The sequence below is a fragment of the Xyrauchen texanus genome, chromosome 18 (assembly GCF_025860055.1).
Source record: "Xyrauchen texanus isolate HMW12.3.18 chromosome 18, RBS_HiC_50CHRs, whole genome shotgun sequence".
Taxonomy (NCBI): domain Eukaryota; kingdom Metazoa; phylum Chordata; class Actinopteri; order Cypriniformes; family Catostomidae; genus Xyrauchen; species Xyrauchen texanus.
This window is the reverse complement of record NC_068293.1, coordinates 10,520,878-10,545,740: the sequence shown is the minus strand read 5'-3', so window position 1 is coordinate 10,545,740 and position 24,863 is coordinate 10,520,878. Positions and strand designations below refer to the sequence as shown.

The 24,863-nt window shown below is 37.6% G+C and overlaps 1 protein-coding gene across 6 annotated transcripts; it reads left to right on the top strand.

Moving 5' to 3' along the window:
• Nucleotides 1–304: 304 nt before the first annotated feature.
• LOC127659119 (poliovirus receptor homolog) lies at nt 305–16,435 on the top strand. Of its 6 annotated transcripts, XR_007972495.1 has the most exons (11): nt 305–611; nt 4,153–4,194; nt 6,211–6,552; nt 6,936–7,232; nt 7,693–7,786; nt 8,813–8,958; nt 10,451–10,544; nt 13,030–13,114; nt 13,233–13,278; nt 13,478–13,747; nt 16,111–16,435. XR_007972495.1 is itself a non-coding variant. In XM_052148776.1 (10 exons), the coding sequence occupies exons 1-9, from the start codon at nt 437–439 to the stop codon at nt 13,269–13,271; spliced, it is 1,290 nt and encodes a 429-aa protein (XP_052004736.1). In that variant the 5' UTR covers nt 305–436; the 3' UTR covers nt 13,272–13,278; nt 13,478–16,435. The 6 variants fall into 6 exon arrangements, 5 of the variants coding, with proteins under 5 accessions (XP_052004736.1, XP_052004735.1, XP_052004734.1 ...); XM_052148776.1 differs by having other exon boundaries at nt 6,960–7,232; nt 13,478–16,435; XM_052148775.1 differs by having other exon boundaries at nt 8,816–8,958; nt 13,478–16,435.
• Nucleotides 16,436–24,863: the final 8,428 nt, after the last annotated feature.

Genomic DNA, 24,863 nt, shown 5'->3' with positions numbered 1-24,863 from the left:
ATTTACATCTATCAGCAAAAAGTAAATAACTAATTATACAGATATATAAATCTATATCTATACTTATCATAATACACACACTGCCCACACTTGCCAAAGGCAACAAGTGGTGTCCACATGTTAGCCAATAATATGAAATTAATCGGTTATAATAGACAGTGTTAACATTAGCTGAGACGAAACTTAAAATGCTTCGCTGAACCACAAATTAAATGTATTTAGGCTCTCGGTTTTGTTATTTGTCTGGACGTCTAGCGAGGGGGAGCTAAACGTAAGCTCCACCTTTGCTCTGCAGTGAGCAGGCTCTCGATAGAGAAGGGTCTCCGCTTGGGGGGATCATTGAATAACACATAATGTGCGAATAAGGGCAGCCGATGGACTTTCTGGTGCATCCCTATAGAGTTGGTGCCCTACGCAGACTGCGTAATATGCGGTAATGGATAGGAATCGCCCTTCAGAATGGAACAGACGGTTGAATAAATGGAGGACATGTCTGCTACCACTAATGACTAGGTTACTTTATTGTAGATACGGTATTGATGCCCTCTCTGCAACAAAACAATATGCTTCTCTCCTGTGTTTGATTTTACTCGGCTGCAGCAGAACAGCAGGTAAGCGGAAGATGTGTAACATATAGGCCTAGCCTTTAAAAATATAAACATGGTCAATTGTTCCTGAAAGCACATCTCATTATTTTGTGAAAACATGGATGAAGATTTAACTGCAAGTGATGCAGTACACCGTTTATAAAATGGGTTAAATTGGGACGTGGATGGTGCAAAAATTATTCTTATCTTTTGAAATCTTCGTTTGATCAGTGTGCGTTAATATTTCTTTATCGTGTTGTAAAGGTTAATTGGTACTATAATCCTAATATATAAAAAATAAATAAAAATTGAGCCTTCTCCTAGAGCACTTGAAGACAGACAGACTTGTTCCTTAGAAAACTGCTGTGAAACTAACTTACGATCCAAAGCGAACCGTTATTTTCTTTTTCCAGGGGAGGTGTGCCTCACCGATTGAAAACCTCTGTAGGCCTACTAGAGAATTATTTAAAATAATTAACAAATTATTCATGTTTCCTTCAGAACACAGTTTACTAGAACATGTCACCCCAATATTTCTATACATTTTTAATAGTTGTACACAGTAGGCTACTTTAATACAAATTGAAAAATTTTAAGGACCCTACAGGATAAACAACACACTTTAGTTTTAGTTTCACAGCAGAGTTTTCTAAGGAACAGTTTAATACTTTCTAAATGGTTAAACCAATTACTCTAAAACAAGCTGGAAATCCTTCTGGGTAACCTAAAGGACATGCTATCTCTTCAGTACACAAAATGTGGTTCAAATCTTTCATGTCTAGAAGCATTGTTTAGTGTTGACTTGTTTAATGGCATAGATACAGTTCAATAGTTGTTGAAAGGAGGGACAGACTGCTCCAAAACAAGTTGGAACCCCTTATATTTATCCCAAGAGTAATACTTTAGCTCAGGGTTATTCAATTTTACTATCACTTGAGTTTAAAACAAAACTGAAAACGTTACAGTAGTTATTCAGCAGTAATTACAGTGCTTTCAATTCTAAAGTTTAATAACTTTCAAATGGTGTGAGGGATCATTCAAAAACAACTTTAACACGATCAAGCACCCTCTTATGGACATAATACAAATAGTTTGTCTGTTGTAATATCTGCTAAAGCCCTTTAATCCTTTAATAAAGTAAGATACAGATTAATGAATTTATTTCTGCACAAGCAAAGTCTACTTATTTAAAATCACATCTATGAATCTGCTATCCATTTGCTGAATCATGGTTTTGTTGCTGTTAATTATAATAATTATAGTAATAAAATATAACTATAATAATAACAGTTTTAATTACAATATTATAAATCATAAATACAGAGTGAAAATGATTCAGACATTTTATTGAATTCATTCATCTGTTCAACAAAATCACACAGTAACGTCATTCTGAGGTAAACCTTCTTTCTTAATGAATAAAATCCATTGCAAGCAACATAACACGACTAACCCTATAGGGCGAGAAATACTACAGTCGTACGTGAATGTTGGAGACAGTGAAAAGTTGGCTTCACACGGGGGCTGTGTGGGCTTGCGACATTAACAGATCCGATTTGAGCTTTGGCTGCATTGAAATATTTAAACTCATGTGACAAGACCATATGCAACTGCCCAACTGGATGTGATGTATTCATGCAAAACTATCAGCGTCAAATGAGAAAGATGTATGGATTTTGACCGAAAATTTATACTATACGCCAGCTACTTCTGAATTCTCTGTTGACACCAACCAGGTGTAAAAAGGCAAGGAAAACTGCTAAAAATAGATAGATTTGCCCCTTGAAGATCTCTGCGTTGTTCTGTCTTTTCTGGGCACTGAAGTAAAGCAATTATTGTTAATAATTTGCACTTTATGAATTCATCATCAACCCTGCCTCAGGAAGAGTTGCTAATTGTGAGAAAGTTCATGTGTTGATTTTCTCAAAAGGGAATTCGAGAAAATTCCCTTTTGGTGTGGGCCGGAAGGCGGAAGCCCGTCTTCTCTCCCTCCTCCGGGCAGATGAAGAGGGCCGCGCTGGCTCGCTGACCAAGGCAGGCGTGAAGGGACGAACCACGGGCGAATGGAGGGTTACCACTGTGAGAGGAGTGGCAGGGTTCTCCTCGATGACGCCCACAGTGAACGGTGAAGCGCAGACCAGCAGAGTCTCTTCAATAAACTCGCGGAGCGTCCAGCCGCGCGTCGACGGTGGTAACCGCTCCTGGAGCGCACAATTCAGGTTGGCCTGAAAAAACACCACCAGGTCGGAGTCAGGGAATTCGGTGGCACTCGCAATCGCGAGGAAATCGCGGATGTGGTCCTCCACCGGACGGTTTCCCAGCCTAAGGCTGAGCAGACGGCAGCTTGCTCGCAGAACCGCTGGATCCATTGTTTTGGTCTATCGTTCTGTTGTGAATGAGCAGCGAAGGCAGACGAGGAGATGCGGATCCAAGTGCAGTTCAACTTTATTAATGAAACAAACAAGGCAGGTACACGGAAAACACGGGAACAACGGAAAAACCCTCAATGGGGAAATAAACACAAGACTGAGAAAACGGGCAGGGAACACATACCAGTAGTGTTGCCACCTGTCCCGGTTTTACCGGGATTGTCCTTCTTTTTAATAACCTGTCCCGGGAAATGTATCCACTCTCCCGGGACACTAAATGTCCCGGTTTTCGAAAGGCTACGTGAATATGTATATTCAACTATCTATTTTCTCTCCACTTGAAATAGCCTATGCGTTGTGCACAGAGTGGTCCGTGTCTCTTGTGTGTAGAATCCGCTATCATTGGCTCTGGGACGTGTGACGTGACGTAGGCTACGTCATCTAGCGCGTCTGTCTTCTTGGCAGCTAGCCAGTTACTACAGGCGGCAATTTGAGAAGCAGTGTGAAGAAGATTGTACGTCAACGTCGTTCGTTAGCGTTAACATGGGTGGCGAGACGGAAGACGAAGATGACAGTGTGTTCACAAAGACGGACAGGCCAGTAAAAAAGTGGCCTGTCCGGTTGAAAAATTAAAATGACTGGTTGAAAAATTACAATTACTCCACATGGCTAAAGCCAACACCAGGCGACCCACTTTATGCTACCTGCTCCGTATAATCAGTTAAAATTCTGGTTAAACATGAAGGCAAAACTGCTTTGGATGACCATGCTAAAACAAATAATTTTTTTAGCAAGGCAACTGAATCCACTGAGCTGTTGAAAGTAGTTGCTTTTGTTTTTTCCATACCAGTCAGTAATGCCTATGCAGAAAGAGTGTTCAGTCATATGGAGGATGTTTGGTCCGATAAAAGAAACAGACTGTTAGTTGCAATGGTGAAGTCTGAGCTTCAGGTCAGATTGAATTTCAAATTGTCATGCACTGAATTCAAGACATTCATTGAAGAACAGAAACCACTGATAGCTGCAGCAAAGGGAAACGCCAAGTATAGATGGAAGACTAGGTAAGCTAAGGCCCATTTATGTATGATTTTGTTATTCCAATGTCTGATTGAGACATACTAAATAAAAGTGGCTATAGATGTGGCTAAGGTATGGTAAATGCAAATCTAATGTCATCCCTCTACTTATTTCTTTAGCAAAGCAAAAGCAAGCACAAGCACCAGTATCTAAGCAACCAGGTAAGCTATAAGTTAAGATAAGTGAGAATACTTGAGATGTTTAAAATATTCACGACTATGCACAATTTTACTGCACAACGACCAATTGTGTCTTCTGAGTCTAATGTCTAATGGACATTTTCACTTGTGAGCAAAGCGGTGGCCGGGTCATTGATTTGTCCAGGTTTTTTATCAGACATAGGTGGCAACCCTACATACCAGGCTAACAACATTCAACGATAGACACCGACTGAACAAACAGACAGGGTTAAAATACACGGACATGGGAAGACAGGAACCAATGAACAAACAGAACTCAAACAAGATAACAAGGGGATAAACAGAAACCAGTGGCAAATTAACGAGGGCAGGTGAAAACAATGAATGACAACACGAACGCTAACAGGGAGACTGTGGAGTTAAACAAGGGACAAAAGTGAAAACTAAGGAATACAAAAGTGACAAAAATGACAACCAAGGGGTAACAGTGAGAACAAGACGAGGTGACCCTAACACACAGCTGATGTTATTTTTCATTTAGTAGTTAATTTAACATGCTATGCTAACATGTAAACTAACATGCTTTAGTTATATAAATTTTTTTTTTTAATGTTTATAATTTGGGTTATTATTATAATTCTGTTCTTATTTATTCTATTTATTTTTTAACATAAATACATAGATCCACCACACATTAATGTTTGTAATGTACTACATTCAGCGTATCCCAAATTTAAGTGGTAAAACTTGTGATATGGCTGATACGAGTTCAATGGAAGACACTTCATTTTTTATATTACAATCTCAGTGGACAATGAAGATATTTACCTGAAGAGCGGAGACAAGATGAGGTATTTTCATGTTGATACAGTGTTATCTGTTTAAATATTTATAACCTATATATTACTTGCTTTGAGGAAGATAATCAACACTCTTAATTATATCTTAATATAATATTTTATCCACTTCACAATACACATTAATGTTTGTATTTTAGTACACTTATGAATTGAAGAGGTGAAGCTTGTGAAATGGCTAATATGATAAGTGGACAATGCAAGTAAACCAAAATACTACAATAGTAGGTATATGCACTGCAAAAAATTAAACTAAACTAAAAAACACCAAAAAGTGGATTCAGTAATAATGGGTAACAAAAATACTTTATTAAACATGAAAATAATATGGAGAAATATTGTATGTATTAAATTAATGACAATAAACAGTTTACTTAATTGTTTCTTTGATTATTATAATAGAGATATGGATACAAGCTAAACAAATGATTATGTACATTACTGTGCTATGTATTGCATACATTATAATAACAACATGAGATGACTATGCTTAATATAAATGGGAAACTATCTTGTAGTGTCCTATAGTGGCTTTTAAACAGATGTTCTGCTAAAAAGGGCAATGGAAAGTGATATAATTTGTGCATTTCTGTGACTGGGGTAAAAGACTTGAAAAAACCAGCTTGATCACACATAAAGTTGGCATGTTGTCTCCGAAAGTTCCGGTACCCTTGGATCGGTGACATTGGGCTGACTCACTGACAAACACCATATCCATCAGACATGTTTGTATCAGCTTGGTTGTTTGTATCCTACTTTGAAACCAGAAAGTAATCACATTTGCATAGCCAGTGACGAGTGCTATTCGGAAACGCTATATAGTAGTTGGGCCCTTCTTGTCTGAGCTTACAGACATGATGTAAAGAAGCAAGGTAGAATTACATATTTTGCGTCAAATCCAACCCAACAGCTAAAAATACAAATAATTATTACAGGCTTACTGTAGCGGCTGTGGCTCAGGTGGTATAGCGGGTTGGCCACTAATTGCAGGGTTGGCGGTTTGATTCCCGGATTGATTTCAGTCAGGGCAATGGGCATTCAAGTCATAGTTTTCGAATGAATATGGCAGTCTAAGCTATAAGCACTGACCTTTTACAAAGACCCTGTTTCATACTACTTGCATAGTTGAATATCTAAATGTGTAAATGTTTATTAATTCATTTATTGTATTGTTTTTCAGGTGTTAATGTTGTCGGTCATGATACAGCAGTCTTAAATGGACAAAATGCTACTTTGTTTTCTGAGCTGACTGAGACCAAAGATGCTATAACACGTATTGTATGGCAGAAGAAGACACGAGAAAATCCTGAAGAAACAACTTTCTTTATTATTCGTCAAGATGGCAAAACAGAACACAGAAATGGTTTAGGGGACAGGGTAAAATTTATTGGGAACATTGCAGAGAAGAAAGGAACGATCCAGCTGGTGGAAATGAGGATCTTGGATGAAGGAATCTACACTTGCATCTTCAACCTGTTTCCTAGTGGGCCATTTGAGACAAACATCAATGTTACAGTTCTTGGTATGATGGCTTTATTTATGTATTCTATGATTTACAGCAATGATTTACAACCAATATTATAATTCAGTTATTTGAAATATTTACAAAGAAATTTCCATTTACAAAGACAACATTTTTTTGAATAAAGATGAATCATTCACTTTAAGACCTAAGCATGTATTTATGAATTAAATTAGGTCAAATTTAATTTTATTTTGACCTTAACAGACTTTACCCCTACAAATGTGGTATGTGCCATGCAAAACGTGTGAAATCAAAACACTCTTAGTAATTATGGGACAACCAAGAGCAGTCAGAGCTACTTTAGTAACAGTTCTCACAGTTTACATTAAAAATTCATTCATTTTTTTAATTTTTTTATTTATTATTTATTTCAACCATAGTTCCTCCTGTGGTTATCCTGACAGAAAAAGCACCTGTTGCTGGTAATTTAGAAGTTACTTTGGCATCATGCTTCGCCTACAATGCACGACCTGCAGCAGAAGTATTCTGGAGGTTAGGAGCTCTAAATAACTCACTGAGAACTGAAACCAGCCATACAGTCCACCCAAATGGGACTGTTACTGTTGTGTCCATCCTACTTGGTGTACCGGACAAATATTTGAACCAGAGGAAGGTCCAATGTGTTGCAAAACACAGCACCCTGACCAAGGAACTGGACTACACAATAAGCATCCATTGTAAGTAATGAACAGAATGTTCAAGGTCTCATTGAAATGCATCTCCTTGTGGTACAACAAAGACTTGTTTAATGGTGAAGAATGACTCTGCAGTTGCAGACATAGCTTTACTACGTAAAAAAGCAACTGATATTCAAATTCACGCCAACATATAATCTGACAAAATTATTATATCAGCGAGAGACCCCTTGAGATAAGAAAAGCCTTAATGATGACAGCCTTATAATTACAATCAATGGTTTTCTTAACTTAAGGGGTTTCTTGCAACTGGGCAGAGTAGATTTCTATTCATGGAGTTCTTTAGATGAGTGCAGTTTTATTTTTATTTTTTTTTCTTCTTCAGGAGTTGGGATTTCTAAACATAAGTGGGCTTAATTTATAAAAAAAAATAGCTCTCCTTTTGAAAGCTATATGCTAAATGATAAAGTAAATATTTATGCTAATTGATTCCTTCTCGTAGATCCTCCGGAACCAGTGATGATAGTTGCTGACAGTCCAACAGAATTTCATTGTAAAGTTGATGGTAACCCAATCCTGACCTACACCTGGAGTAGGTAATAACATTTCACGTGCTAAAACACTCATAGTTTTTTGGGTATGTGTGGTCAGTGGTGTAATAGGTACAGGGTATTACTCCCAACAATTTGCATTCATAATTTAAATGGGCCTATGATTGGGCAAAAGCTTTCTTTTCTTTTTATTTAAAAAATAAATTATCCAATTTTCTCCCCAATTTGAAATGCCCAATTCCCACTACTTACTAGGTCCTCATGGTGGCACGGTTACTCACCTCAATCTGGGTGGCGGAGAACAATTCTCAGTTGCCTCCGCTTTTGAGACTGTCAATCCGCACATCTTATCATGTGGCTCGATGTGCATGACACCGCGGAGACTCGCAGCATGTGGAGGCTCATGCTACTTTCCGCAAACCACACACAATTTACCACGCACCCCATTGAGAGCGAAAACCACTAATCGTGACCACGAGGAAGTTACCCCATGTGACTCTACCCTCCATAGCAACCGGACCAATTTGGTTGCTTAGGACACCTGGCTGGAGTCACTCAGCACACCCCGGATTCGAATTCAACTCCAGGGGTGATAGTCTGCGTCAATACTCGCTGAGCTACCCAGGCCCCGGGAAAGGCTTTCTTGATTATTTGAGCCATATTTTGAGCTTATTTATTTGTGGGTTTTAAAATGATAATTTTCAATGCAAAAAAGTTTTTTAGGACCTGACCTTTAGATCGGATTCAGTGTAATGGTATAGGCTGTCACGCAAGTCCACCTGACCCTTAGGGAAATTATTGGATAGATAATCAATCAGCACTTTGAAGCTTGAAGTCAGTTGTCAGCTGTTTGCTCTGCAAACTAATGCAAATACAGCAATTTAAGGTGCATATCGCTTTTGCATATGCAGTAGTATTGGCAAAACGAAAATCTGATGATAGTAGTTAAAATATTCATTTTCAATTCCAATATTTTACTTAGTTTTAACCCTTCACGTAACTTAGTGTACTTATGTGCTATCAGCTCTCGCCAAAACACATTCATTGATCTCTGACATCTCTCCTTTCTAGCAGAGATAATAAAATCACTCCATATTATGAGGGAAGCAAACTTCTTATTCCCAAACAGTCCTCTGACTTTAATGGCTTGTACATCTGTAATGCTTCAAACAAGTATGGAAGTTCATCAGGTTCCCTGTATTTGCATGTGCATACTGGTAAGTCTATTTTTCTAAATAATTTATGGGATTATGATCTATGTTATTGTTTGAAGCTGCCATACTTTTGTACTCTTGTATGATATTTGTTTTCTGTGCTAAATGCAATATTAAATTCTTACAGTACATTATAAACTGTATATATCCAACCGATCAATTAATGCAGTTGACTAAAATAGGTTTTGAAATGGCTAATAATGCTGATACGATTTGTAGAGAGTGTAGATTATTGACAAAGTAAAAAGTAAGTTATACAATATAATGAAAGAAATGAGATGCACACAAAGGTACTGACTCTAAAACTGAAGAGTGGCATTTTTTAAAATATTTTCCCCTAGCCCAGCTTCATATGCAGTCAACTAGAAGAAAGACATTTGTTGGTTGATTTCCCTGACAAGTGTAAACACTGGTTCTGTGGTGCTATAAAATTCCTCTGTTACTTTGAACAACCTGATATAGCAAAATTGACTCAACAAATGCCAGTGAGTTTGGGGCAGGACTATCTCCAACCAGTGGCAAATGGAGGGAATGTTTGGTGAAACCTCTTTAAAATCATAAAATGATGTACAGAATGTACAATTTCTCATTGAATTGCACCTCTGTGTGGTACAACAAAGACTTGTTTAATGGTGAAGAATGAGTCTGTAGTTGCAGACATAGCTTTACTACATACAGTAAAAAAGCAAATTCACTAGCCTACATATAATCTGACAAAATTATTATATTCAGCATCTGTTGCAAAAAAAAAACAAAACCTTGAGATAAGAAAAGCCTTAGTGATGACAGCCTTATAATTACAACCAATGGTTTTCTTAATTTAAGGGGTTTCTTGCAACTGGGCAGAGTACATTACTATTCTTAGAAAAATGTAGTTCTTTAGATGAGTGCAGTTGTTTGGGGGATTATTAAACAGAAGTGTATAGGCTTAATTCAAAAAGACCAGCTCTCCTTTTGAAAGCTATATACTAAATGATCAATCATTTTTGTTATACCGTTTAGTGACGCTTGTGGTACAGAAACTGCACACTTCTTCTTTAAACAAGCACTTTTTTACTACATCATTTACTCAATAATAATAATAAAAAAAAACGTTATTATTCTTTTGTAAAGCTGTTGGTAGATTTTGGAAATACCATTACTTTAAGTAAGACAAGATGGCACATTATTGTTGATGCCAATAATCTCAGGTGAGATTATATTGGGTGAATTATCAACCATGCCTTTAAGTAGTAGTATACATGCTGTATAACCAACTTAAAATTTAGCAAAGTGTGCATGACAGACCAAAATGACAGTAAAAATACTTTAAAAACCTTACCTAATAAAACAGTAAATGTGGGCATTCATTAATTTGTTAACCAGATCATTAATTTGTTAACCAGATATACTTGTATTAATGAATCTCAATCCTGTTTATCAGCATTTTCAGAGTAGCATCAACATTGTAGAAGTGTGAACTTGAAAGATTTCCACTTGTTTCCCATCTTCATAGAATCCAGCATTATCTGTTGGGGTCTGTTTGGTTTTGTCATTTGCTCTGCTGTTCTTGGCATTGTTGTCGGGAACATATTGAGCACGGGGCTGTGGTGAGTTTGTCTACTTGATATGAAATAGTTTAACTTGAGGTTTGGAAGCATGTGTATTCTAAGTTTTTGTGAATTTTAGTGGTGTAACGGTTCTCTGTAAAAAAATAAAAGGAACCGTACGGTTCGCCATCCACAATTCGTGAGCATTTGTACCTTGGTTCATAACAGGTTTAATGATGCATCTGGATCATATAGTTTGGCGAAGAAAATAAAGCACCAAATAGACCTACAGTAATAACCTCTGCTAATGGACCTCTATGGCGCTGTCGATGGACATGCTCCGCCTGTGTTTCACGTGGGCCAACTTTCTACAGAGAGAAACTGTCCTGTAACTGTTAACTGTTGTTCTTCCAGTAGTGTTGCATGAAGAGCTCACGAACATGTGGCATTCGCCATACTCAGCATGAGCGCTCGTCTCGGGAGCCGCAGCCATCATGACACTGGACTGCGCTGAGTAACGGGGATATATGTTGATTCCTCTGGTTGAACAGCTGGTAGCAGCCATCCTGTGCCTCTCCTCGACCCCAGCATATAAATCCAGGCCTGCTCACCGTCTCGGCTACAGGTCAGCGGGTCAGGCTGACTCGGATTTGCACACCATGGTGGTGGTGCTGCAAGCCTACCATGCTGAAATGCTGAGGGAAATGGACACGAGCGGGCCGGATACTGAGTCCTTCACAGAGCTGTGCCGTGCCATTGACATTGCTCTCTGGGCTATCAAGTTCACCACCCAAGCCATCGGCAGATCCATGCATAGCCTGGCTTAATTTGTCAGAGATGTGTGACAGGGACAAAGCCATGCTAGATGCCCCGGTGTCTAAACAGGGCCTGTTCGGTGACACCATTAGCACTTTCACCAAAAGGTTTCAGGTGGCGCAGAAGCAAGCCAATAAGCACCTCCTGCCGAGGAGGGGGGCTCTGTAGTACCTCCAACTCTCTCGCACTCTTCCTCGGGTAAACGCTCCTATAAAATCAGTGCGCCCGCTGCACCATGAAAATGGAGACAAAGCCCCCCGTGAGGTCCCAATGCCCTTGGCCCAAGCGAGGTGCCCTTGAACCAGCAGGAGGCCTCCTGCCAAACTGGAGCAGCGTTCCTAACGTCACTGGCATGAAGCGGGAACCAGAGCCCACAGACATGTTCATTCAAGAGGACCCGGATCGTCCAATCGAGTCCCCGCAGAGCTTCAGTGGTTCTTCCGGACGGTTCCCGGAACTGATAAGAAAACTGTGTTTATGTTTCCAATGTTGTTGGCTTCATGCCAAGAGTGTGTCACAAACCATTAAAGAATGCAAGCCCCGATGTGATTGCTCGGGGCACAAACATATTCACAATAAAGAGCTCTTTTCCAATTCATGTATGCAGCCAGATACAGAGAGGCTCCTATGTCATCTGGCTCATTACGTGAACTCGTGGCACCATCTTCCGGGCATTTCCAGTTGGATGCTGAGGACAATAGAACAAGGGTATTGGTTAGAGTTCGAGAGGCGGCCTCTTCGCTTCAACGATGTTATTTCCTCCACCATAACGGTGCGGGGCATGCTGTTTCTTCACTTAGCAAATAAAATCTGCTTGCAAAAGATGCAATAGAGATGGTATCAATGTAAAATGCCCACAGCGAATTCCACTATTTTCTAGTCAACATAAAAGACAAATAATTAAGGATAAAGGATTGCAAGCTTTTTTGGATCTGATATGCTTTAACCAAGCACTCGCAAGGTTTCCTTACAAAATGATTATTCAGAATCTCTCATGTTCATACTATGGACTGGTTTGTATCGATCGACCCAAAAGATGCTTACTTTCACGTGCACATCGCTCCGCATCATAGGCCATAATTCAGATTCACCTTTGAGTGAACTGCTTACCAGTTCAAAGTCCTGCCTTTCAGCTTATGATGGCACAGCCGCTTATGTCTTTTGGTGACATGCCGTTGTCTAGCCGAGTTTTTGCCTTTGGATTTGACAGTATTTATGTTTTTTTTTTCACAACAAATATTGAACCAGACCCAAACCATGACCCTAAAACCATGATACAGTCCTAACCATGGGAAATTTCAACCGTTACACCTCTAGTGAATTTGCTTGTGTCTTTCATTATATAATATAAACAAAGTGTAACATGCAATGTAATATTGCCATTCAATATTACATTGCGTCCTAACCAGGCATCATATGACAAGTTTTCAGTGATAAGCAATTTGTCTCAGACAGACAAGAAGATATTTGATGATTAATGTAGTTAGGAAGAGCAGAATTTTGGACCAATGAGATTTCGCAGTGGGCGGGGCCACCGAGCACACAGCCGCAGAAATAGAAACCAAGACCATTAAAATGTCCTGTCACTCTTCTTGGTCGTGGCCGATTAGGATAATTTATGATTTTTGTCTAATGCTAGTTGCTTTATTGCATCATGCCTGGTTAGGACATTTGTTTTACCATGAAAGTTAAAAAGGACTGCAGAAACTTTAAATTATCTTATTTGTAGGGATAGGATCCAGAATAGGATTCGAGAAATGCTTCCGGATAGAAATCAAGTACCTACAGATCCCCCGAATCCAGGAGAAGCACAGGTGTGTTTGTTATACCAGACTGTATGGATGTTTACATATCATTTAATATCATAATTGTTTATTTTTGTTTTATTATTTGTTGTCATATGAGTTAAATTTGCCTAAACTGTGCCTATAGATTGAAGAACTTGAAGAAATACAAGAGGAGGCGAGATGATGGTCAGGTCAGTGACCTATTATGATTTGGTCTTAGCAACTGTTATATTCAGTGACCTAATTTCTGTTTGTCTGTTTGTTTGTTTGTTTTTGGTTATTTGTTTTTTATATCCAAGTATGTATAGCTTTAACCCAGCTCTCAATGTGTCTGTGCTTGTTTTCCTCTCTTCCTGTTCTTCTGTTGCTCCTCCCACTTTCCTTCGGCAGGTTCAGCTGATACCAAAGTGCCCTCACTAAATATCAGTAATGACTTCACTGGTGTGATATATCAGTCAGAGGAAGGTTTGTTTGATGATCATGGTCCATTTAAATAAGAAAATAGTGCTGTATACCACGGCTAACACAAGCACAATGTAAAGACACCTACAGGACCACCACAGCTCTCAACTTAAATCCACCAGGTCTGAAGAGACTCATGCAGTACCACCGCTCCCTATAAGCATATTACGCAGTATGCGCAGGACACCAACTCACTAGGTGGGCACCAGAAAGTTCACCTGCTGCCCTTACTCACACATTATACGTTATTCAAAGACCTGAAAGCAGTTGCGGAACACAGACACTCACTTCACACTCATATCATATGAAACCCCCTCCACCTGGAACTCGTAGGGCATCAATTTGGCCAGCGCCGACCCTGGACTCATGTGAAATCATACAGGAGAGAAGCTGTCAGTTGAGTTTGTGGCAGAAACTTTTACAGTGCTAGCATATTGTTCTGAATTTTACTGCATATGATAATTTATATTCAGAAAGTAGAACTATAGTGACATTCATTACAAGATGATTAGTTAAAACATTTCAAAATGCACCTGCATTGTTTTGCATTTTGTTACTTTCAGTCGAATTAGGGATGGGCGTATCAATACTAAAGTATCGATTCTCACATAAAAATATAGATTCTGAAGGTTTTTTTTTAACTAGTGATCTTATTATTTATATAACATGAATATTAATGTATCTCATAAGCTTCAGAGTGGAAAAGGATTATTATATGAGCAAATTGTAGAACTTTTTTTTCTTCCGCTCATCTTGACGCACAGAAATGCTAAAATACACCAGCAGACAGACAGCACTCACTCTTTCAGTCATAGCGCTCGTTCAAAGAGGAAGCAGTGCTTTCCTGAGGTAATGACAGAAAAACAGCATCTGGAGTTATTCACACCAAGTAATGACAAACCTAGACATGACATGTATTATAATGGGCTTGTGTGACCATTTTAACGGGCTTATTTAAATTCAGAGGTGTTAAAACATTGATAATGATCTTTAATCCTAGTTAATAAAAGATACCCACGACTGTAGTGACCATGTTTTTTTTATTTTTATTTATGTATTTATTTTAGTAGTAACCAAGGTTTTGATACAATTAACCATGGTTTTACTACAGCATTACTGTATTATCCATATTGTAACTTTGTTTTAGTTATAGAAGCCATATAATATACTAAAAAAAATTTAAAAGGAAAAAAAGAAGCCTAATAATTTTCTGCTTAAGCCTATAAATATATAAAACATTTCAGTAATAATTTAAGTTACTAATTTTATCCAAAGTATTCATAAAAATACTGGCCTAAAAGTACTTGGTATCGGATTGAAAAGAAAATAGTGGTATCGCCCGTCCCCAAGTCGAATAAAATACCAGTCATGTATACATGTATAGTGTTAAAATAACGTCTCGTTCTCGTGAACCCAGTATCGTGTATCATCACACCCCTAATGAAATCTGAAATCTTCACAAACACGATCCAAAGCACAATTATTTGTGGTATACTTGTAAATACTATTTAAAATCATTTTTAAAATGCGTCCGAGTTTGTATGGTCAGTGGTTTGAACAGTTTATTTTTTGGTCATGAAAATTAGTAGACATGTAAATATATTAATATTTTTACTAAATATACTAAATATTAGTAGACAATTGAACTTCTAAACACATTGAGATCGGTACACATGTGTAATTCATTGAAGTATGACAACCAATATAAGCGACAAAAACAATACCAGAAAACATATCCAAGCATTATAGCTGGTAAACAACTTCACCAAACAGTTAAAACAGTTCAAATAAATCCATTAGGAGAATAATTTCATGCCGCTGTTGTCCCCTGAAAACATGACTGGACTGACTGAACAGCTTTCTGAACAGGACCTTCTGTCTGAGCTAACAGACATGATGTAAATACACAAGAACAATGACTTATTCATGCGATTTCTTGACAAATCCAACCTGACAGCTCTAAAGAGGAATAATTTTTGTACACTTACAGTAGTGAATAGAAGTAAGACAAGAACAAAAATTGTTCAAAGTGCAGCTTTAATTACAAAAACTTATGCTGCAACTAAATTCAAAATATTTGCACAAAAGGATCAGCAAAATTTTTGTTTTGTTCATCTAATCAACTATGGAAATGTTCCACAGACACTTGATAACCATACAATTTACACATTTAAGCAGATACATGGGTAGATACACCATTTCACTGTTATTTCTTGGTCACACTTTATAATTAACATTATATGCATACAAGACTATTTATTTACTGTGTGTAACTACATGTTATTCTGCAAAATGTCCACAGTTACTGTTACTGAGGTTGAGGTACGTGTAGGTTTAGGAGTTAGGGTTGGGGTAGAGATAGGTTCTAGGGTAAGGGCTTGGTTAGGGTTAGTGGTAGAGTTAAGTGTAACTACAAATGTAATTAAATGTAACAACATGTATTTACATAATAAGTACATTGTATCAAATGGTTAAGTACATAGTAGTTAAGGCCACCTAATATAAAGAGTCTTTTGGAAAACAGTGCATTAAAAATGTCTCCATTGTTTTATTTGTTTTAGATGAGTGTGACATTGTCAGTCGGTTTAAAGGAAATTAAGGAAGTGGAAAACAGCTTGCACTCTTCATGGTAATTTATTTTGTACACTATTTTTAATAAACTCATCAGATTTAACATAAGGAATATTGATGCAATGTTGCCAGCTTCAGATCTCCCCTTCACTCTCCAAAATTAGTTACATTTGAAGTGTTGTTTTTGTAGTTTAAATATTCTTTACATTCTTTTTAACATATCTTCATGGTAAACCAGCTAAATGTTATTTATAAATGTAATGTCATTCTGTCAATTGCTTTGTCTTAACAATCCTGTAATAAAGAGTGAACAACTCTGTACACAGTTCTAACTGAAGGTTTTTTGAAGCCAAGATCAGTTCCACCTGTCTGCAATGATAATGCTCTTGTTCCATTCGTTAACAGTGCAAATCAGCATGTTTATAGTCAACTGTTTATACTTTAAACAGTCAGATGGAAAAGAGCAACAAAAAAAAACAATAAGTGGTGTAGCCTAAGGGTCCCCCTGTGGACATATCTACTCAAGCTGATATGTTTACATGTATTTTATCAACCCTCACAGAGTGCATTAGCACATGTTGTTATTGTGAAGGGACAGTTCACCCAAAAATGAAAGCTCCGTCATTATTTACTCTCTCATGACGTTCCAAACGATTATCTAATCAGCCAATAGTGTGGCAGCAGTGCATAAAATAAGGCAGATACGGGTCAGAAGCTTCAGTTAATGTTCACTTCAACCATCAGAATGGGGATCTCAGTGATTTGGACCGTGGCATGATTGTTGGTGTCAGACTGGCTGGTTTGAGTATTTCTGTAACTGCTGATCTCCTGGGATTTTCACACACAACAGTCTCTAGAAGTTACTCAGAATCTACGATAACTCGGATAACTGTTCTGTATAATTTTGGTAAGAAAATAGTATCTCAGAATGCTATTCTGAGATGCAGGTTGGCGCCGTTTTGATGGCACAAGGGGGCCCAGATTTTTGATAACTTTGCAAATGTATTAAAAAGAAAATATCACATTGACAAGTATTCGGACTCTTAACTCAGTACTTAGTTGAAGCACCTTCCTAAGCCCTTCTTGCGTTGTCTTGGCTGTGTGCTTAGGGTCATTGTCCTGTTGTAAGGTTAACCTTCGGCACAGTCTTATAGGCATGGGCGGCACCAGAATTTTAGCTTAACAGTTGCTATATGGCCGCAAGGAGTTGCTGGCCAATTTTCAACAGATGAAGAGTTTGTCAAAGCCGACATGTACAGAGTGGCAATTGTTTTTTAAAAGATCGCCACACCACCGCAATCGCAAACACACACACACACTCACTAAGTTAAGGTAATAAGGGCAGACCCTACTCACCAATAGATGTCAGTCAAAGCAGGACAATGTGTCTGTTGTTGTGATTCATGGCGAAAGCGTCTATGATGTCCTCCACATCAAGGGCTCTTGCACGTTCTGCGTTGATGGACAGCAAAGCCAAATTACTATTCCTTGAGTCCCCACTGTTGCTCCTCAAGTAGTTTTAAACACGCTGTAAACATGAAAAGCTGCGTTCATAGGTTGCAGACGTGACGGGCGGTGTACACGTGATACACAAAAGTCTGTGCAAATCAAAAAATGCATCCTTGTATGGCCGGAGAACGGAGAGGAATTCATGTGTGGGGTTCAGAGTTTGTCCCTGCTGTGTTTTTCGGTCAAGAAGCCGTCGAACTTGGTGAAGTTCAGCAGACAGGTTTTCTGTTGTTACCCCATAATGCTGGGCCATGGGTGATAGAACGCTCATATGAAGGAATTACTTGTTTTGGGGGTTTAAGGCAGATGTGCCCTGTAGAACACCACAAGATTCGGGCGAAAACCGCCTTTTCATTTCATTGACAAGTCTATCAATGACAGGGTAGTAGCAGTGCTTTCAGATGTCATCAATGGAGGTGAGTGGTGGACGTTTTCCTGTGTGGGCGTCAACTACAAATCCCTCCAGGTGGCATGCAGGCTGACCTTGTCGTCGCTCTTGTCTGAACTGAACGATGATCCCTGTCTTGGTGCACAAGGCCTGTGCTTTGTCCCAAATGTCATTCCATGACTTTTCGTTTCGCTTTTCAGACAGGGATGCAATTACGGACACAACAAGATCCAAAGCAGATGCTATTTGCAGATCTGGGGACTGCAAATAATCGGACAAGAATTTGGTGGTGCGAAACAGATCCTCAAATAGAGTGAGCTGCAAAACAAACTGATCTGTCTATCAGTGCCTTTACTGCTCTAGCTTCTGTTTTTCTTCTAGCCATCGACTGTTTGATTACATAATCAAGTGTAGCACAGATTGCTGGCAGTGTTTTCTAAATGGCCCACAGTGCTGCATACTGACAAGCCCATCTGGTTTCGGACATCTTTTTTAATTCAACCGACTTTTCTGTTGGTTCGAGTTCCTTTTGCTTCTTGAGGAAAATGTTGTGTACGAGAGAGCCACTGCTGACTTTATGATGTTTTCTCCCTCAGGATAAGTTAAGCAAATAAAGATGCATTGAGCAGCAGTTCTTGCTCTTAACAGAGCTGCTGTGCAGACAGGCATCCTTGAGTGACACAAATATTGAAGCCAATGCTGTATTCCACTCCTTAAAGGCTGGAAAAGGATTGTCTGGTCTGAAAAATCATGGTAATTTTTTCTCGTAACTGCCGCGATATGTACAAGGAAACACGTCAGGAACACAATGTCATTTTGCCAATATTAAGCCTCATTCACCAAATTTTCATGAGATCAGGCTAGTATTTAGACAAGTCACAAATTTAGTTTTCCCCCTTAATTTCCTGAAAGACACATTCAGTAACCCATCTTAATGAACAGGCCCGATTTCACTGCTGAAGTGTTTGGGCTCAGTACGACAATATCTCATATAAGTGATTAGTAACCAAATAGTACTACTTCTGATTCGTTGTAGCTTTATATCATTCTGACGAAATGGCAGATATCAGTCAGTGAAATTATGTAGGGGAAACAAGAGAAGGCCTCATAAGTATTACGACAAAAGAAATGCTTTTGTGATGATTTAGTTCGATTTAGAGAAGTACAGGAACAGCACTGTGTTAAATAACCTCACAAGACTGCAGGCACATGACCCAAAACAGTGGGAAGAGGATGGAATACAGAAAGCAGAAGAAACAGAGATAGGATAAACAGTCCCCCAACTGTTAACATTTCCAACAGTTAAGCCATTCAATGCAAAACATGTTAAAACGTCAATAAGAAACATTCTCAGAAACATCATTATTTACAACATAAATATATATGAGTTATGACATAAACACACACACACACACAGCTGAGCTTTGACCAGTGACAGAAGTATATGATAACAAATGTTCCCACATCAAGAAGGTTAAATAATATAGAGGTAAACTCACCCAGATCAACCTGATAACATTTTCTTACTCTCCCCTCTAAACATGAACACAACACATCATGCTTAAACTAATTTCCAAAGTTTTGTTTGTATAACTAATGAGACGATAAATGAAAAAAGTTTCTGATAGCAACCTGACTAATAATGAGAGTCATTAGGTGTGCCTTATCAATCACAATGAGACTTTGAACACTTTGGTAGTTAGATTATGCAAAAACAACAAGTGTGTAAAGTGTAATGTAGTGTGATATATACAGTAATTAGTCTAAAACAATCATTAAGATGTCTTTATTTATCCTATTTCTTCCATAACTAATATGTTTTGTTTTATGTCTGTTTTATGAGCTCACGTTGAGAGATTACATGGAATAGCACTATATTTGTACTTTGAAAAATATATTTTTCACACTGCAGGTCCTAAAATCTTTACGTAAAAAAAGAAAAGAAAATGGACATGTGATGTATCATTAATTGTACAAGACATTTCTGTAATCTGCAAAGGCATTCATACAGTAGTTACTTGTTATCTGTGTGATTGGAGAACTGTACAGAGTTTATGGAGTCCACTTCAAACCCAAGCACCCATTAGATCAGTGACAGGTTATGTCAACTTAAGAAATGCTTTGCAAACTTGATCATTTGCAGTAATGCATCGCTTGCGGTCATGCAAACTTCAGTTTATCTTATTTCTAAGGGTTGATATCTTAAGCCTGTAAAACTGCCGGGATATTCTTTGCATATCATAACTGGTGAATTACACTTCAGGTGACTAACGCAGAGAGGGTTATGCAGAGAGGGAAAGGACAAAAAAAAAGAAAGCACTCTAAGAAGAAGCAGCAAAATGTTGCAAAATTACTGACCTGTTCAGGGCTTCAAGTGCAGGTCAGTTTCATCTGTAAATACTGTACTTTATCCTTCGTTAACATAGTATTGATCTGCTAGCAAATGTAAGCTACATTTGAAAAATATGGACAGAAAAAATTCTAATTGTTGTTTTTTTTATTTATAACCTATGATTTAGTTTAACATAACACAACTAAGGGAGCTGTTTAGCTGAATATTATCACGATTGAAAATGTTACATTGAATTTATTGTTCAATAAAAGTAGCGTAGTTAATATTTATTATTAAGTTACTTACATTTTAGGCACAAACCATATGAACTGTTTTTGTTCTATTTCACCGACTAAAATAGTTCCAAAGGAAAGCTACAGCAGCGCGGTGTTTTGTTACTGAATGATTCAGCGTTTTGAACGAATCTTTTGTACGACTCACTAATTAAGACGGTCACTTGCTGCCACCTATTGGTGGTTTAGTTTAATGTTTAAGTATTGCATTTTTTTTATATTGAAACATTTATTTAAAACATCAATCTCATAACATTATTTATTGCAGTTGTAATTGCAGTGCACAGGACGTTATGTGCAGACCCATTTGATATTAGGACTGCTTTACTTCTAGGTTGGTTGTTTATGTTTTTATGTTATGGTCATACTGTGAAATAAATGTAATTTAGGGGGAAAACAAGGTTGTCCGTGTTTCTAAATTTTATTTGGGTGCATAGAATGGCCTGGATGGGTGTAGGATTTCCCGGCCTGAAATTGTGTCCCAGTCCGGCCCTGATTGTCGTGTTGGGATTGGATTCCACCTCCAGATTCTGATGAATGGAAGTTTATTGGACGGAAGAATTGGACTCATTGATCAATAAGACATGTGCACAGGTCTGCGTTTCAGAGTAGTTTTTGCTGCGTTTTTGCTGAGTTTCATCAGGCTCTTTTTTCTCAGAACATTAAGGGAAATGATATTTTCTCATGATAATGTTTATATTGTAAATATTCATTTTATTTGAATTTAATGAGTCAAAATTTGCATTACTTACAATGTAGTGATTTTCTCATTCTATCTTTGTCTTTAAGGCATGTTGAGAGTGTTTGCTATAAGGCGTTGTGTAGTGGGTATTCGAGGTATCAAGAGTGAACTGCATTTGTGCATGAACAAGGAAGGAATTACACGTGGAATGGTGCAAGAAAACAACTGTTATGCGTGGCATGTTTCTCAACCCAGTGACAAAGCATCACGCTTCTCAAAATCACTATCATCTATTTAATCCCTTTGTTAAAGGCATTCATTTTAGATTATGTGAATGTCAGCTATTTGAAAGGCAGGGTCCCTACTTTTATTAATAGCAGCCTGAAATAATGACACATTTACAAAAGTATAAATATTAACATTTAAAAAAAATGTGTTGTATAGAAGCAGTTCTCAAATGAGTGTCTATTCAAAAAGCACATGGAGGAAAATCACTACAACACTCACTCATCTCTGGCCCACCCAAGTCTTTACCTGGCTCTGTCACAGCAAGGCCAACTGAGGAGGGGCAACAGAGTGGCCCGACACCAGGCCTGCACACACTTTCTACCTTGCAACCCCTAACTCTCTAAACACTCATGCACCATACCATATTATATTAAAGTGTTAATCATTTTCTTTCATCATTTTCTATATTTGTTATTTAACTATTTAGTTCTAAGATCATAATGTAATAGAACACTGCAGATAAATTCTGAAATTATAAGTATTATTGTGCTGAATATTAAGTCAGTGGACCATTTCAGCATTTTTGTATATATATATATATATATATATATATATATATATATATATATATATATATATTAATCCATGTATACAGTCCATAGAGTATGTAGTTAATTTTATGATTTAATTGGCAAAATACTTATTAGTGTTTTATTTGTAATGGTTTTTGTTATGTTCATTTTGTTTAAAACAAATCTTTTACATTTACAGCTTGTTCTCTCTACACAAAAGTTATTTTAAGACTCATACATTTATCTTTTAAAAAAAAAAAATACAATTCAAATATTTATTAATTTAATTTAGTTAAAAATTACACAATTAAATTTGATGGAATTTTGTTATGAAATTGAAATGTGTAATTCTTAAAATATTGTTTTAAGTAAAACTAAAAGCTGTAAAAGTTTTGTTATTAAAGGGGTCATGACATGAGAAACCAAATTTGCCTTGATCTTTTGGTATATAAGAGGTCTTTGTATCATTAAAACGTCCTGCAAGTTTAATATTTTAAGACGTCCTCCCCATTCTAAACGAATCATTTATTTAATCAAGCTCAAAATACAGCTCGTTCTGGATTCATGGTTAGAAGTGACGTGTCGGTTAGAAGTGACGTAACAGCGTTTGCATATGACCGCCTCCAGCACAAGATAACTACGCTTTAAGCGCAAGACAACTACGCTCATTTCGTATCGCCGTGCGCCTCACAAGTGTTCAGTCGATGGACAGCGAGCTCTGACAGAGACTACTTGTGCACAGGAAAATTACGATGCCACACAGATGTGCTGTTCCTGGCTGTGGTCAAACAAAACCTCTGAATAAGCTGCCGAAAGATCCAGACGTCAGGGAAAAATGGATGCAGTTTATTTTTTGCGGACGACCCAGTCACGGCAGTGTTAACTTAAGCGTTTGTTCTGTACATTTTAAGGATGACTGTTTTGAGAACAAATCTCAATATGATGCTGGCTTTGCCAGAAAACTGTTGCTCAAAGATAAGTCCGTGCCGACTATTCTGGGAACAACGACGACGCAAACTGTAAGTAATCTATTTTAAACTTTAAACTACTTTTTAAAGCGCAATTTCATTCATTATGAATAATCACAGTGTTTTTACTTAGTTTACTTGCATATTGTTCTGGCTGGGGGCGTCAATAATTGATACATAGGCACTGACGTTAGCCAATCATAACAGTGGGCGTTAACACTGAAGTCTTAAATGGAAAACGCCCCCAAAACAGACTGTTTGAATCAGAGGATGAGAAACAGGGTGGGAAAAGGTCATAAATCACTAGATTTTAAAAGTTTTTCTTAAAAAAAAATATATTAATACTATAATTGCACCTAAGGGAACATAATAATACAATAAAAAAAAAAAACATGTCATGACCCCTTTAAACAACATACAAATATTTTTGAGTGTTTATATATTTTAAACTTTAACATTTATAATTGACTTGAATCTTACATTTTATATTCACATGCAAAACATATAGCAGTTTTGCATCATTACTGTGAATATTGGTAGCTTAAATATTTATGTATATATTTATTTATTTTTTAAATGTGTGAATAATACAGCAGTAAATGACCTGTTCATATCAATGTTAAACTAGACCAGAAGTTTGTCTGTAAACTCTTTTGTCTTGGCAATGTGAAAATATCACATATATTGCATTGTATGTTTGAATGTACTTCAATGTCAATCTCAAGGCTAATCATATTGCAAAATAAACCTCAGTCTGACAGGATCAGACAGACATGTCGAATGATTGTTAATGATGGAATGAGCAAACAAAAACATAGTCCAGAGCTTAATTCACTCCTAATTGAATAAGACATGAAAGGTAAATAGGTGTGGACAAGCAGACAAGTCTTCTGTAGAGCTCTCCTATAACAACAGTTCCAAAAACACATCTAATGCTATTCGATGGAGACCAGCGTTAACTCTTCCTACATGATGAAATGTGCATTATTTATACTAATATTCTAATGAATGTATTCACTTATTATGTATGCCTATCTGTCTGTCTGTCAATCAATCTACCTTCTGTCAGTCTGTCTTTCTGACTAGAAACCATCTATCAACTAGCCAGAACACCCTAGCAACCGCCTATCAACTACTCACTCCCAACTTCCTAACAAGGCTTACATTCCTTCAAACTTTGAAGGAATGGTTTGGTTTAAATGTTCAGACAAGGCTTTTTCATGCCAACATGCAGTTTGTATTGACAAATTTCTCTTTTCGATTATTTTTTGCCCCATCATTTTCTGCTCAGAATGCAGTGTATTCATGGAGACATTGCTCAATACTAACCCAGACTAAAACCCTTTTTTACTATATAAACCACTTATTTGTACACTTTAATCAAAATGAACCAGTCTATCTATTCAATATCTATACCATCCAAGTCTGCATTTGATCAGGGCCACAGGCCTCTGTAACCTGAGCTTGCGTTCAGGGAGATGCTGGGGTCACCTGATCCCCTCTCACAATGACACAACTTCTCAGCAGTCCCTGCTCAGGTGTCCCTCTATACCAAAAAGAATTTGTGTCAGTCTGAGTGTGACAGAGTTAAGAAGGCAAAGAGAGAAGGAGGGAAAAGGAGTCCAAAAAGGAACGGTTCAACGGAATGACAAAGTTTCAAGCTAATCAGACAACATGGAATTTATACCTCTATAAGGTAAATTAGAGTTGTTGAATGTTTGTGTTCTTGTGTTCTGTTGGACGTTCTGTTCAACATCATATACTGCACTAT